This window comes from Orycteropus afer, unplaced genomic scaffold, assembly GCF_000298275.1.
Source record: "Orycteropus afer afer isolate SDZICR_OR568_19922 unplaced genomic scaffold, OryAfe1.0 scaffold00322, whole genome shotgun sequence".
Taxonomy (NCBI): domain Eukaryota; kingdom Metazoa; phylum Chordata; class Mammalia; order Tubulidentata; family Orycteropodidae; genus Orycteropus; species Orycteropus afer.
Window position 1 is genome coordinate 1,285,657 of NW_006921909.1, and position 15,768 is coordinate 1,301,424.

The following is a 15,768-nucleotide window of genomic DNA, read 5'->3' on the forward strand; positions in this document are numbered from 1 at the left end:
TACACAAAACCCAGCCCCTCCCCGTGCCAACAATTCCAGCTGCTACAGTTCCATGGCTTGCCAGTTAGAAGTAGTGTCTATGTTGTCAAAGTTTATCTTTGTTCCAGTAGCTTTGCTTCTACGGCACTTTTCTGACATGCAGAAATTAAGTTTTGGTTGGTGTATGTCCCAAGTTTCAAACTGTCCACTTCAATTTTTTTAAGAAGTTTGTTTTGTTTTATTTATAAAAGAAAAAAAGCAACTCTTCACCATTCTGCATCTCCAATGGCTTTGGAAAATATATAATCTCTTCCATTAAGATTCATAATGCCATCCTTGAGATGAAATTTCCATTTGTTTTTACTTCTGTGTATCTAAATAAACAATAAACCAAAAAGTTAAAAAGAATGTACAAGATACAATCAGGACAGAGAATAGCAACAAAAAACAACATACTTTTTTTAAAAAAAAAGTGAATTTATCTATAATCAATACTATTTTATGGCTCTTCATACTTTTGTTCATTGAATAACTTAGTTAATGACAATTCTCGGCAAATACTTTATGTCTACTGGATCTGCATATACACATGGCCCTCTGTCACAGGAAATTTTATGCTGGCAAACATTTAAAACAGAAACGCTCCTTACTCTTCTGGATGCTTCTAGATCCCTGTCTGCCTTTTCTCAAGAATTCCTTTTATGTCTACACCATTTATTTATCTGTCTTTCCTCATACCTTTTATCTACTAACTGACCACCAGGATACTGCTACCATTCCTCAGCAATGGCATCAGGTTTACAACCATCATCTTCCTCTTCTCCGCATAGTAACTGCCAGCTAACAATTTCCACATTGCTGACTCTTTTAATATGGTGGCCTCACAGTATTAGTACTATTATTAGCAATTTTCAACTCTAATTATTTTATCTCTATTCCACTTTAGTTGTCTTCAGGATTCCCCGGGAACTGATTTCTCAAAGGCCACCAATAGTCTTCTAATTACCACATGTTAATGGCTTCTTCCCATTTGATTGATTGCAACAACATTCTACCTGATTTCCAGGCCTTCAGTCTTTTCTTTCTAACATTTCTCTTATAAGCATCACTGCAAGGAGTACAATTCTAACCAATCACTTCTGCTTGAGCATTGTTATTTCTATATAACCTGGTAATAACAACACACCTTTCCAACTGAATTTCCTACTGTATCAAGCTTAAAACCTATAATTCAATCAAAGTATCAGCCCTTGTTCCCATTTTTACAAATTCAATCCCTGTTTTCAAGGCCAACCTCAAAAGTACTGTCTCTTACAAAAACCTTTTTCTAAAACCCACCAGCTAAAATTACTCTTCCCCATTGCTAAATTCCTAATGGCATCTTCAATAATATTTCTTTTATTACTTATAAATATATACAATTATGGACTGACTTGTACTGAAATAACTTATAGTGCTATGCAAAGCAAGCATTTAACAAAGAATTTTTCAGGAATGCTAACTGTCCAGATACTTCCACAGCAGAATTCAAAAACTATGTGCATCCACAGTAAAGCCATAGGGAGAAGGTCAAAGTCCAAATCTGGCCAGATTTGGGGCACTTCCATTCTTGTCTTCATCTGTATTTTCAGTTGCTTGCAATTCCATGAATCTGACAGAAAGGAGGACTATAAATCTCAGTCAAATGAAAGGACCTCTCTTTCCTTCCTTGACTAAGCCCTGCTCTATTCAATATTCAGTTCAAGCTCCACTTCTGCAAAGAAGGCCCTGATCATTTTCTCTCTTTTGTGGTCTAATGAGACCTCAAAATTAAAGCTAAGCTAATTCAAGCTTTCATTTACAAAAAAAGGAAATTAAACTCCAGAAAGATTCAATAACTTGACCAAGGTCAGTAAGTGACAAAGATGATTCTCAACTTCCAGTTTAATAAACTTTCTACTAAATTGGGCTGTGTTGTACAATGATACAGAAACTGCTAAGTAGAAACATATTCTGAGACCTCACTCCTAAAAAATCCATGGTCTAACCTCCCATTTGTGATCCATCTTTTTTTTTTTTTTAACAACATAATGGACAAAATTTTACACACTGGCCTCACTGGACAGACTACACAAAAATCAAATCAACTCTGTGTATGGAAAGAGATGATGGAGAAGCTCAATGTCATCAGTTAAGAATAAGCCAGGGGACAAAGGTGGAACAGACCATCAATTGCTCATGTGCAAGTTCAAATTGAAGCTGAAGAAAATCAAAACAAGGTGACAAGGGCCAAAGTATGACCTTGAATAAAATCATACCTAAATTTAGAGACCATTCATGAACGCATCTGATACACTAAACACAACCAAAAGGTAGAACTGGGGGAAGACATTAAGTACATCCTACGTGAAGAAGTGAAAGATCATTAAAAAGAGAGGAAAAAAAGAAAAGACCAAAATGATATCAGAAGAAACTCTGGACCTTGCTGTTAAATGTAGAATAGCTAAAGTAAACAGAAGAAATGATGAGGGAAAAAGCTGAACAAGTGCTTTCAAAGGGTGGCTTAAGAAGACAAAGTAAAGTATTATGATGAAATATGCAAAGCCCTGGAGTTAGAAAATGAAAAGAGAAAAATATGATAGATATTTCTCAAGCTGGAAGAACTGAAGAGAAAATTCAAGCCTTGAGGTGCAATACTGATGGGAACTACAGCTTAAAAAAAAAAAAGTTAAACAAAGCCAGAAGCTCCAAAAGAAGATGGAGAAAATACAGAGTTACTGTACTAAAAGAGCTGGCCAATGTTCAATCACTTCAGGATATAGGATATGAACAAGAACAGCTGGTACCAAAGGAAGAAATTCAAGATAGACTGAAGGCACTGAAAGAAAGCAAGTGTCCAGGAACTGACAGAATACCAACTGAGATGCTTCAATTAACAGATGTAATGCTGGAAACACTTACTCATCCATGTCAAGAAATCTGGAAGACAGTCACCTAGCCAACTGACTAAAAGAGATCTACACTGAGGCCTATTCCAAAAAGAGGAGAACAAATAGAATGCAGAAATTATTGAACGATATTATTAATGTCACATGCTGGCAACATTCTGATGATAATTCAAAAACAACTGTAGCCATTCACAGACAGAGAATTAACTGCCAGAAGTTCAAGCCAGATTCAGAAGAGAATATGGAATGACAGATACCACTGCTTTTGTCTTAGCTGAAAGTAGAGAATATCAGAAAGATGTATACCTGTGTTTATTGATTATACAAAGGCATCTGACCGTGCAGATCATAAATTATGGATCATGTTGCAAAGAACAGGCATTTCAGAACACTTAACTGTGCTCATGGAGAACAAGCAGCAGTCTGAAGAGCACAAGGAGATTCTGCATGGGTCAATAAGGGAAAAGGTACACAGCTGGGTTGTATCCTTCACGTCATTCATTGAATCTAGATGCCGAACAAATAATCTGAGAAGCTGGACTAAATGAAGAACATGGCATCAGGATTGGAAGAAGACTCATTAACAGCCTGCAATATGCAGATGACACAACCTGGCTTACCAAAAATGAAGGAAACTTGAAGCACTTACTAATGAAGGTCAAAGACTACTTTCAATATGGACTATACCTAAACAAGTAGAAAACGAAAATCCTCACAACTGGACCAATAAATATCATCATAAGTGGAGAAGAAACTGAAGTTGTTAAGGACTTCATTCTACTTGGATTAACAATCAATACTCACAGAAGCAGCAATCAAGAAATCAAATGATACACTGCACTGGGGAAATCGCCTGCAAAAGACTCTTTAATGTGTTAAGAGCTAAAGATGTCACCTTAATGACTAAGGTGTGTCTGGCTCAAGCATGATCTTTTCCATTACCTCATATGCATGCAAAAGTTGGGTAGTAAAAAAAGATAAACGAACCGATACACTGAAACCGTGGTATCTGCAAATCTTGAATGTACAGCGGGTTGTCAAAGGAACAGACGAATTATTCTTAGAAGAAAACCCTCAGTAAGGTGGACTGACACAACAGCTGCAACAATGGATGTAAGTGTAACATGAAGATGGTGCAGGACTACGCAATGTTCATTCTTTTCTAACTATAATCACCATAAGCCAGAGTCAACTCAACAGCAACTAACAACTACCTCCTCCCAGTGCAAAAATTCTCCACAGCTTTATTTTAGCAAATGTTTGTTCAGTATCTACTTGAATATGGTTATAGACAGGGGGACACAAAAAATTTCCTATTATTTCTTTCTGGGACAGCTCTCTTATAAGTCTTTTCCTACTTTATCCCTCACTGAAATCTGTCTCTCCTAAACTTCCATTTACTGATTGATCCTAGCTCTGCCTTTTAGGACTTTATTTAAAAAAAAAGAAAAAAAATCACATTAAAAACCACTCTGATGCACTTCCTCTAAAATTATTGGCTTCAATTATATACACATTTAACATTTATCAAATTTTCCTGACTTCTTAAAACAAGACAGAGTACAATGAAATTAAAACAGTAAGAAATTCAGACCAAATTAAGTGGTCTTACAGCTCTGGTTTAAATGCACTACACAGAAAATACACATTAAGTATAACAACATCAGATGAATGACTTCAATGTTTTAGTACATATCAAACTTAGTATGTCCAAAGCAAAACTTATCTCCTATACCTGCTGCTCCCCGTCTTCCTAGAAAAAAAGGCCTAGGCACCTCTGGGTGAAATCAAACTTCCAACCTTCAAGCGTATTAACCACTACCCAGGGATACTTAGCTTGGAGATAGTCAAAGCTAAATGGAAAACAGGAGTCTCCCACTAAGTTAGCTATTACTGTCCAATGACAAATGCCAAATGGCTTTATTTACAATGATCCAAGTTAGCAAGTTCAGCTGCATAATGTAAATTAAAAAAAAAAAAAAAAAAATTACTCTCCCCACAATTTCATTCATAACTTATTTTACAAATGTACAGCTACACAATTTTCTTTGTTCTATTAATTTACTAAGCTATTTAAAATACTTTTGTTCACACTGTTTATAGTGAATCAGAGCAGCAACAATCAACTGCCAAAATATATGAACAAAACAGCAGGGATGGTTTAGGGAAGAAATTACAACAGAAATAATGCTAATAATCTAATGGTGACATACTTACCTTATCATACTGGCATACAACAACATTTTCTGTATCAAAGAGTTCCTGTCCTTCCTCATCACTCACATCATCTTCACTATTGAGAGGCTCCTACAAATAGAGAGAACCTTATTTACTCAGGCCTCATGTATTACTACCAAAAAATCATGACTTTGATGTTGAGAACAACCAAGTGCCAAAGGCATACATGTACCATGAAAATAGTGCTAATTAGCTAAGTAATTTAAGTTATGCAATACTATTAAAATCCCAGCAAGAAATGAAATATGTTAAAACTGGTTAAGCTACAGAAGTCTGAGAAGATACTCAACTTTATTTCCTTCATTTCTTTTTAAGAATAACACAAGAATTCTCCACAGCAACTACTGCAGATGGCCTAGAAATGGAATGGTGTAATAAGATAATGGCTTATGCACCAGAAAGTGTAAGAGGGAAAGCAATGTTGAAAGTGAGAAGAAAAGGCTAAAAAATAGTCTAGCAGTCTGGCTGGTGTCTTTAAGGACTAGAACTCTGAATACAAATCAGCATGTCTACCACTGTGAAGGTAATGGCAGATAAATATAATTGACTAAGACATTTAGAATTTTTAAAAAATCTCTAACAAAGAGAATTAAGGGTCAGGATCAAACTTAACTGGAGCATAAAATGACCAACAACGTTAACATGACCTTGATTGTAGCAGAAAATAAAAGATATAACTCAGATTTCCAATAAATGGAGAAAAATCTTTAAAAAATTTTATTTTAGCAAATAAAAGTAGAAAGAAAAAAATTATAGTATCAAGTCTAGGCTTATACCTATTCACATATATGTGTGTATGTGCATACACACACACACACAGACACGACACATATTCCTTTAATTTAAAAGTTCTCTCTCACGTAAAATGTAGAGGTAAAATACACATAACATAAAATTCACCACTTCAACTAATTTAAAATATACAGCTGACTAACATGCAGTATTTCATAATGTAGTACAACCAACACCACCATCTAGTTCCAGAACAATATCCTCAGCCCCAAAATACACCATCTACCATTAAGCAGTCACTCCCCATTTCTCTGTCCCTGGCCCCTGGCACCACTTATCCTCCTGGTTCCTGTGGATTTGCTAATGTTGGCTATTTTGTATAAATGGAATCATAAAGTATGTGGTCTTGTGTGTCTGGCATTTTTCACTTTTTTTTGTTTTATGTTTTCAAAGGTTCATACATGCTCTAACATGTATTGGCACTTCATTTGCCTTTATGGATGAATAAAACCTCATTGCATGGGTAACATCACATCTATCCATTATCAGATGTACATTTAGGTTGTTCATACTCTTTGGCTATTATGAATGAGGCTGCTACATACATTTTTGTTTGAATACCTGTTTAATTAATTTGCTTTTGTATACACCAAGAAGGAGGATTGCTAAATCATACAGTAAACGCAACTTAATTTTTAGTGGAACCACCAAGCTGTTTTCTGTTTTCCACAGCAGCTGCACTATCTTATATTCCCGCCAACAGCGTATCAGAGCTCCAATTTCTTCACATCCTCACCTATAATTGTTATTTTCATTTTTTTGGTCATAGCCATCATAGTGAGAATGAACCATACATATTCCATTGTGGGTTTGATTTGCATTTCCTTAGAGATGTTGAGCATCTTTTAATGTGCCTGACAGCCGTCTGTATATCTTCTTTGGCAAATTGTCTATTCAAGTCCTTCAGCTATTTTTCAGTTAACTAGAGTTATTTATCTTTTGATTGTTGACTTGTGAGTTCTTTATATATTCTGAATAGTACACCTCTCTCAGATATATGCTCAATTTTGATAAAGTCAATTTTTTAAAAAAATTATTTGTGCTTTTGGAGTCTTATCTAAGAAACTATTGCTAAATCCAGGTCATAAATACTTGTTTACTTCTCAGAGTGTTATCATTTTAACTCTTACATTTTGGCCTTCAATTCATTTGGAGTTAATTTTTGTATATGGTGTAAGGTTAAGGGTTCAATTTCATTCTTTTGCATGAGGGTATCATTTGTCCAAGCACTATTTGTTAAAAAGAAAGTCTTCTTCCCAGTGAATAATCTTGGCCCATGTAAAATTTTGGGAACAACATACATGATAGTCTTCTGCTTACAAAAGATACCCAAAGCTCAAGGATCCCAAAAGTTTCAAGTCAAAGAATAAAGAAAACTATACCAGGCAAGAAGTTCCTTCCTGGGTAGCATAAATGGTTAAGAATTCAATGACTAGTTCAAAGGTTGGTGGTTCAAAGCTACCAAGAGGCACCTTGGAAGACAGGCCTGATAATATAACTTCAAAAGGTCACAGCCTTGAAAAATCTATGGAGCAGTTCTATTCTGCAAAAATGGAGGTGCAATCACAGCAAGCAACAACATGCCAGACAAACGCTATCCAAAACAAAGCTTTTATGGCTCTATGAGGATCATACAAAACAGACTTCATGCAATCATAAACAGTTCAATTCACTGGGAAAGCTTAACTATTTTAAGTAACAAGACCGATTTCTTAGGCTCAAAATATAAAAAGCAAAAGTGACAGAAAAATAGGAAGGAAAAAACTCACCATTACAGAGGAGATCTGAATACACCCTACTCAGTACTGTATGATGGATCAAGCATACGGAAAAATATCACTAAGCACACAGGATATCTGAAACCTGCTGACAATCAACATCTAATCAACATCTACAGAAAACAGTACCAAAAAACTGCAGAACACACAGTCTTTCCAAATACAGAGTAGATAAAAAAAAATGACCACAAAAAGCAAGTCTCAATCAATTTCAGAGGACAAACAACATAGGTCATAATTTCTACAAAGCAGCTTAATCAGAATTGAAACAAGAAAAAACATACAGAAGAGGGAATAAACAAAGCTCAAAGTTTATTCTTTGAAAGTATTAATGAAATAACCATGCTCCTGGCAAAACTGAACATGAAAAAAGCAAGAAGGCATAAATAGAATATTAGGAATGAAAAAATAAGAAAATAACTACAAGTGATAATGATATCAAAAAGGTAGTAGGACTAGCTTTAAAAATTTCCAAAAATATAGAGTCCAAGAGAAATACAACTTACCAAAACTGCCTTAAAAATAAAGAGTGTGCTTGAATAGTATACTTGAATATAAATTCATTAGCAGAATCAATTCCTTCTCTAAGGAAATTATTATGCCCAGACATTTTTTGGCTACATGTTTTAACAAATACAGAAGAATTAAGTACTAATTAAAACATATAAATGTATCTCCAAGGTACGGAAAGTACTCTACTTCATTTTAGGCTTCCACAAACATGATACTAAAACCTGGTAAGAAAAGCATAAAAATGAAAAATCACAGGCCGTACCATTTATGAATACATATGCAAAAATTCTGAACAAACTGAATTCAGCAATTCTCAAGGTGGCTAACACATAATGGTCAAGTTGTGCTATCCCAGAACAAGACTGGTTTACAATTAGAAAATCAATTAATGTAATTCATTATTAAGAACAGGTTACAAGTTAGACATCAAATGATTATCTCATAGTTGCAGAAAAAGTGTTTCTTAAATTCAACATTCATTTATAATAATGCCAGTGTATACTTAAACATGGCTACAATGGCAAATTTTATGTCATATATATATACATACATACATACACACACATATATATTTTGTTATTGCTGTTAACTATTATCAAATTGGCCCAATTCATGGAGACCCCATACACAATGGAACAAAATGCCAGATCCTATGTCATCCCCATGAACAGCTATAGATCAGACCAGTTGTAATCCATAGGGATTTTACTAGCTGATTATACCTACTCCTCACTTACTATCTCATTACCCAACATTTCTCATTTATAATAGTAAAAATAATCTACTATCTGACTATTTTGTGCATTAACAACATACGTCTCTGCCAGTAATGAGCACCGAGGTGCTAGGTGAGGATAACACTGGCTGTAATGCTTATGGTCATATGTCAACTTGGCTGTGTTACAATCTTTAGCGGATTGGAAATTATGCAATGATGTAATCTGGCAGTTACATAATGATGTAAGAGCAAACTAGAAACAATCCATCTTCTCAGAAAAGTGGATGGATAAATAAATCATGGTATATTCAAACAGTGATTTTAAATACAGCTATATGAAACAACTTGGATGAACCTCAGGAAAACCATCTTGAGAAAAACAGAAAAATCAACCTGCAGAATACATACAAAATGAGTCTAAGTGATATACTTTTTAGTAATATAAACATATGGCAAAATAAAAAGGAAAGTTAATGATCAACAGAAATTCATTAGCATGGTTACTCTCATGGCCTGGAAGAGGCTGGGATCGGTAAGAGGCACCCACCTAGGAACTTTAATAAGTAATTGTTTATTAACTGGGGGATGGGGGGGCGTGTCACCTAATAGGTAAATCTTTAAAAAAATCTAAGCAAGATATTAACTACATCTGTCTGTCCTACCAATATTGTGTGTTTAATCCATACTATGAAAGCAATGAATGCATAAGACAAAGAGTAACAATTACTTTTGCTATCTTTTAAATATAATTTAATTTGTATTTGTTCTTTTTAACTTTTTATTGTGGTTTTGACGAAAATTTGCAGAGCAAACTGGTCTTCCATTCAACACTTCATACACATTTTGTTCTGTGGCACTGACTGCAATCCCCACAATGTAACCACATACTTCCCACTTTCTCTCGATGTTTACTGTTTCCATTCATTCTTCTTTCCTATCCCTTCTTGCCTGAGCAAATCCTTCCTGGGCAAATGCTACCCTTTGGTTCCCATATGGTTGGTTGTTATAGGGAGTGTGTACCTCCCTGGTGTTGCTATTCACTTTATAGGTCTATTAATAGTTCAGGTGAAAGCTGAGCCACAGGAGTGAGTTCAATTACAAGTTTGAAGGGTATCTAAGGACCATAGTCTCTGGGGTTCTATCAATCTCTATCAGACCAATAAGCCTGATCTTTTTTATGATACTGAATTTTGGTCCACATTTATCTCCCACTCTATCCAAGACCTTCTATTGTGATCCAGAGCATTCAACAGTGATAGTTGGGTACCATCTAGTTCTTCTGGTCTAAAGGTCATGGAGGTTCACATGGACGAATTGTTTCTTTGTACCTTTGATTTTCCTCAGTATTCATTTTTTTATTATCAGTTATGTAAAACAATTATGTTTTAATGGTTTATGAAGACAAATACAGCCAGAACAATCCAATAATCCTGAAATTAGAGTTTTATCTTTACAATCCTATGCTGTATAGCACCACCAAAAGCCTGCCCAAATAGGATATAATTCATCCTGTAATTCAGTATCCCATCAAATACAGCAAGAAATGCTTGAGTAGATTCCCATTTCAAATCTTTTGCTAGAAACTTACTTCTTCCACCTGCCCATCTTCAGCTCCATCTTTCTCTTTGTCTTCCTCTTCATCATCATCATAATCTTCTTCTTCATCTTCATCTTCTTCAGATGATGTATCCCCTGTTCCATCAACTTGTAACACCAATGGAGCCTGTGGTTGAGCAGGCTGAGCCTGGGGTTGCTGCTGGCCAGTTGCTGTTATCTGCGCTTGTGCTGGTGTAGGTGCTGCCACTGTTGTAGGTATAACTTGAGTCTTGTTTCCTGTGAATAAGATTTGCTGAGGCTGGATGATGACACCGGTCTGTGGTGAAATTCCTCCAGGAAGAGGGGCCAGTACCTAAGGGAAAAGAAAACCAAATATTAGAAACCAGAGGATAGAATAACTCAGTTTCACTACTTGGTAAGAAAAATAAGTCCAAATGCTGAATAATCACCAGAAACAGCCATTTCTCATACATATTTAAAACTACTTAAGTACAAAAGCAGTGTTTAACTAGTACACCGACCCACTAAGGCCCCTAAATGGTACAAGCAGTTTGTACCTGACTACTGACCTAACAACTGGCAGTCTGAACCCCATGTAGTAGTGCTGTGGCTGAAAGGGCTAGAAATATGCTTCTGCACAGATTACAGCAAAGAAAATCCTATGCCACGGGTTTTTGGTACCAACCCACTAAACTTCCATTTTCCCATTCAAATTTCTGAACAAACAAGATTTTCTACAGATAATTGCTAATAAGATTTATTCAGAATCAACTCAATGGCAGTGGATTTGGTTTTTTGAGGTTTCCTATGTATAGAAGCCCTGGTGGTGCAATGATTAAGTGCTCAGCTACAAACCAAAAGGTTAGCAGTTTGAACCCACCAGCTCCTCTGCAAAAGAAAGAGGTGGCAGTCTGTTTCTATAAAGATTTACAGCCTTGGAAACAGTGTGGGACAGTTCTATTCCGTCCTATAGGGTCACTAGGAAATGGAATTAACTCCACGGCAACAGGTTTAGTTTGGTTTTGGGTTTGTTATGTATGTAACAGATACTGGGACAAAAGTTACACATCCTATTAGTTTATTTGCTTGAGTCAAAGAGAGGTTTAGTAACTTGCCAAAACTCCACAGTCACAAATAGGCACAACTTGAATCTAAGCTTTCTGGCTCCAGAGCCCATGCTACATCCATGTGAAGAACAGTGAATGAGAAATGTAAAGACCTAGGTTCTAGTTTTGTCTAAGACCACCGATACAGATGATAACAGAGCCAAATCATTTAACCTCTCCTGGCTTCAGTCACTTCACTGTTAAGACTATATCAATGACTCCCAACCCTGCTACAAATTAAAACCACTTGGTCACTTAATAAAATATGCTGTCTAGGCCCTATCCCCAATATCTGATTTAACTGATGTGAGATGAAAACTATCTATTTCATTTAAAGTTCTCCAAAAGATTTTTACATGCAATCACAGATCAAATGATTTCTAAAGTTCCTTTCACCTTCTGCATTCTAAACCACAACTCAGAAAGAATTCCATCCACGCCATTATACACTAATATATTAACAAGTTATTATACCCATTAATAGAGAAAATGCACTGAATACCTATTACTTGTCTTGAGGATCAAAGAATACCAAACTAACAAGACAGTATTTTCCTTAAGAAGTTTACAGATCAATGGTAACAAAAGAATTACAACTTGAAAAGACAGAAGATGTAATACAATGCTGTGAGAAGAAAGGAGAGAGTACCAAATTCAGGTTGTGGAACAAGACATGGTCAGAGTTGCCTTCCTAGTAGGTAATACTTGGGTTTTTTTTTTTTTTTTTTTTTTTGGGGGGGGGTCTTTAAGAAGATCCAGGCTTTTTTTTTTGGTTTGCATGTTTGGAGTGAAGGAAGCTACTAGGAGAAGGAAAGACTAAAGGTAGCATTCTAAAAAGAACGGCATCAGGTGAAACACAGAAGTGAGAGCAATACGTAATTTTGGAAAGCTGTAAATACTTTGGATTAATGCTCTTCCTCTGACCTAACCTGTATCATTGTATTAGCATATTAACATTACATAGTCCTTGAACAAAGATGCTCAAGAAAATAATCATTCCTCTTTCATCTTTGACCTCACAGTACAACAGAAGAATACCTGGCACACATGTAGGTACAAGTATTTGTTAACGTTGATCTAAATGAAAACCAAAGCAGATAATAATCTCAGAAACATGGAAAAATTAAACCTGGGAAGCTCAAAGAAATGATTCTAAAAAAGGTATTATAAACTATGTTAAGGAGTTTAGACATTTTCCAATAGACAACAGGATGTTAATATTTTTAATATTTTGATATTTTTAGGAAAATGACTCTTTAGAGTGGCAATCTACAGAAACTTAGAAGGGGCATCTGACTAGAGCCTTGAAAAAAGGTTAGGAAAGTAACACAGCATTTTAATAAGAAGTTATGAGGACACAAACTAAAAAGAGTGACTGACCAAAGGGAAAAAAGTTAGTTTCAAACATATTACAAGACTGCAAACATGTCAACTAAAATAAGCAACAATGAAAAATTGGTTGGACTTCCTGATACCTTGGATACTGGTGGTAAAGGAAAAGGAGAAGAAAGGATTACACATCACTCTCTTCCAGAAAATACATATGCACCATGAAACTAGGGATGTAGTGTAGTCTGTTTTGTTCACTCCTAAATCCCCAGGCCCTTGCAAATTCATAGCCAGTCAGTAAATGCTTGTTGAGAAAATGCTGAGTAAGTAGCTTAGGAGGCTGGTTGGAGAGTAGTGCAGCAAAACAGGTTCGAGGAGACAAAGGATGAGTAAGGACAATAATTTAATTTTAAACATGGTGATTCTGAGTTAAGCTGTGAGGCATACATAAGGAATTCAGGGCAGCGGAATCTGTAACACTGGAAAAGAGCTTCCAAATTTGTCTAGATGGGGAAAGAGAGAACTATTCAGGGAGTTCATACAGAAAGAAGAAAAGAACCTCACAGTGATTGTAGATTTGTTACCTGTTGTATAACAGGAGCCTGCACTCCACCAGGCTGCATTTGTGGTATAACCTGCTGTTGTAGAACCACTGACTGCTGAGGTTGAAAAATATACTGGGCACCATTGGCTGCTCTGACCACCTGAAGAAGCTGGCCTAAAAAAGAAAGCATGTATTCAAAGTTACCAATTTAATAATGACAATTTCAAAATAATTCAAAATACAAACAAATTCCCAGTTATGAATTAGATCAGTTCCTATGTGTCTATAAGTCCAATCTGTAGGTAAGTTAGAACAGATGCATACGGTTCTTATTTAGCCTTACTTTGGTACAAGAAAAGGATCCAAGTCAGAATGATTTAAAAACTGCACGTGCACCAAGTGGAGGCAATTGTGATGAAAATTTTGTTGCAAGTAGGGGTTGGTTCAACCATTTCAGAGTGAGGATAAATTTATGTAACATTAAAGGGCAAGTATGAGTTGTCTGTAAGTCAGATGTCTGCAACCCAGGGACTTGCTGCTTATTGTAACTGAATTCACACTGAACATCTGAACATCTAGGACCCTAGAAATAATATAGGAAGGCTGAACAACTTTATTAAGGGCTAGCATTCATATTCACTTCACTATAATCTTTAAGTTCCCTGACCAGCTTCCATTGTCAAATACACTGTTTTGTTTAAAATGTTTTCTTTTCCATTTTTATTATATGTACTAGCTGTTTTCTAAGCTTTAACAGCAGATTATAAAATTTGATTAAAAGTTTCAATTATCTTTGCTAGTACATTAGGAGTCATGAGAAAGCAGTAAGACCAGACATTGTAGGAACTCTTCATTTTTAAAGCTTTAAAGAAATCAAAGTGTACAAGTTCATTTAACATCTCATTACCTTCATACTTGCTTAAAACTAATAAATATTTGTTGAACCCATTACCACATAACACTAACTGTATGGCTAGTTGATATATATGTACCCAAATATCTCTAATGTGTTACTTTAGAAAACCCACAATAATGAATTAAAAAGTAAACAATTATATATTATTAAATTATGAAACACAAGTCCCTAATTTGTACTCCACACTATTCAGAAATTAACAAAAATAGGGCTTAGTTGGGTAAACTTTTCTTGACACATAAGAAACAATAAAATCAAGGTTACAGAGATTGCTGAAAAATCCACGTAAATTAATTCTTCATACAGTAATATGCCAAAAAAAATCACAAATTAAACATTAGTCTTTGTTCTATTTATGCTAAGCTACTACGTGTAACAGAATAAAATAAGTATGTTCTAAAGAGTCTGTAGAATTTAGTTTGACATCACAGATTAGTTCAAGCAAATCAGGTTTAACTCATTTTGTATAATAAATGTGTTCAGCAAAAACCTAAATAAGCATTTCTATATGATCATAAATCATACTTCATTCACTAACAAAATTTTCATTCAGGGATCAAAAGCCCAAGAACAATTCTCACCTTCTCTACTGCATCCTCAACAATGACTCTTGTTTAAGGTGTTCTAGCCCTCAACTATTATTTTAATAATAAACGGCACCATCAAATGGTAAAAGAAATATTTAAGATTTTATATCTTTTAACAAAGACAAACCACAAAGTCCAAATAAAAGAATTTTCTGAGTTATGTAAAAAATTATTCCGTTATTCCTAATTACCTGAATTTGTTAATATCTGTTGAACAGGAGTTACACCTGCAGGGAGTGCCAAGGTAGCAGCAGTAGCAGCAGCACTCTAAAAATTAAAAAAAGAAAGAAAGAAATCAAAACCATTCATACGCATTTCAGTCTATCTTCAGCATATTTTAATAGGATCTGAAGTTGATTATTTTAAAATATACTAAAATGAATAGTTCAGTAAGTCTAAGTCCCATTTTTTAAAATGGTACAATAAAGGCTGAAAAGCCTAAATTTAGGCAAATTTAATCATTCCAATCAGAAAATACTGTAATTGTCCAGATCCCTGAGAATGTGCTCTACAGAAATAGCCCTTACATTAGGAACAAGGCTGCACAACATTTTGAAATAACCAGTTCATTACTTCCTTTTCCATTCTTTGCTTGCTTACTCACGATTCTTTGTTTTCAAATAATACAACTCCAACAAAAGTGTAAGTTTTGACACACTGTTGTTCTTGTTGTTGTTATGTGCAGTTGAGTCAGACCTGACTCATAGCGACCCCTCCTTGGGTTTCCAAGGCAGTATCACTACGGAAGTAGATTGCCCCATCTTCCTTCCGAGGAGTGGCTGGT

The 15,768-nt window shown here is 35.3% G+C and overlaps 1 protein-coding gene across 1 annotated transcript in view; it reads right to left on the bottom strand.

The window, feature by feature from the left end:
- Positions 1 to 245: 245 nt before the first annotated feature.
- The window catches only part of GTF2A1 (general transcription factor IIA subunit 1), an 87,208-nt gene continuing 71,685 nt past the window's right edge, over positions 246 to 15,768 (bottom strand). Inside the window, exons 5-9 of the mRNA XM_007951967.2 lie at positions 15,176 to 15,251; positions 13,522 to 13,655; positions 10,534 to 10,854; positions 5,124 to 5,213; positions 246 to 353 (exon numbers count right to left, since the gene is read on the bottom strand). Coding sequence (XP_007950158.1) covers positions 246 to 353; positions 5,124 to 5,213; positions 10,534 to 10,854; positions 13,522 to 13,655; positions 15,176 to 15,251 — 729 coding nt within the window. The remainder of the gene's footprint in view (positions 354 to 5,123; positions 5,214 to 10,533; positions 10,855 to 13,521; positions 13,656 to 15,175; positions 15,252 to 15,768) is intronic.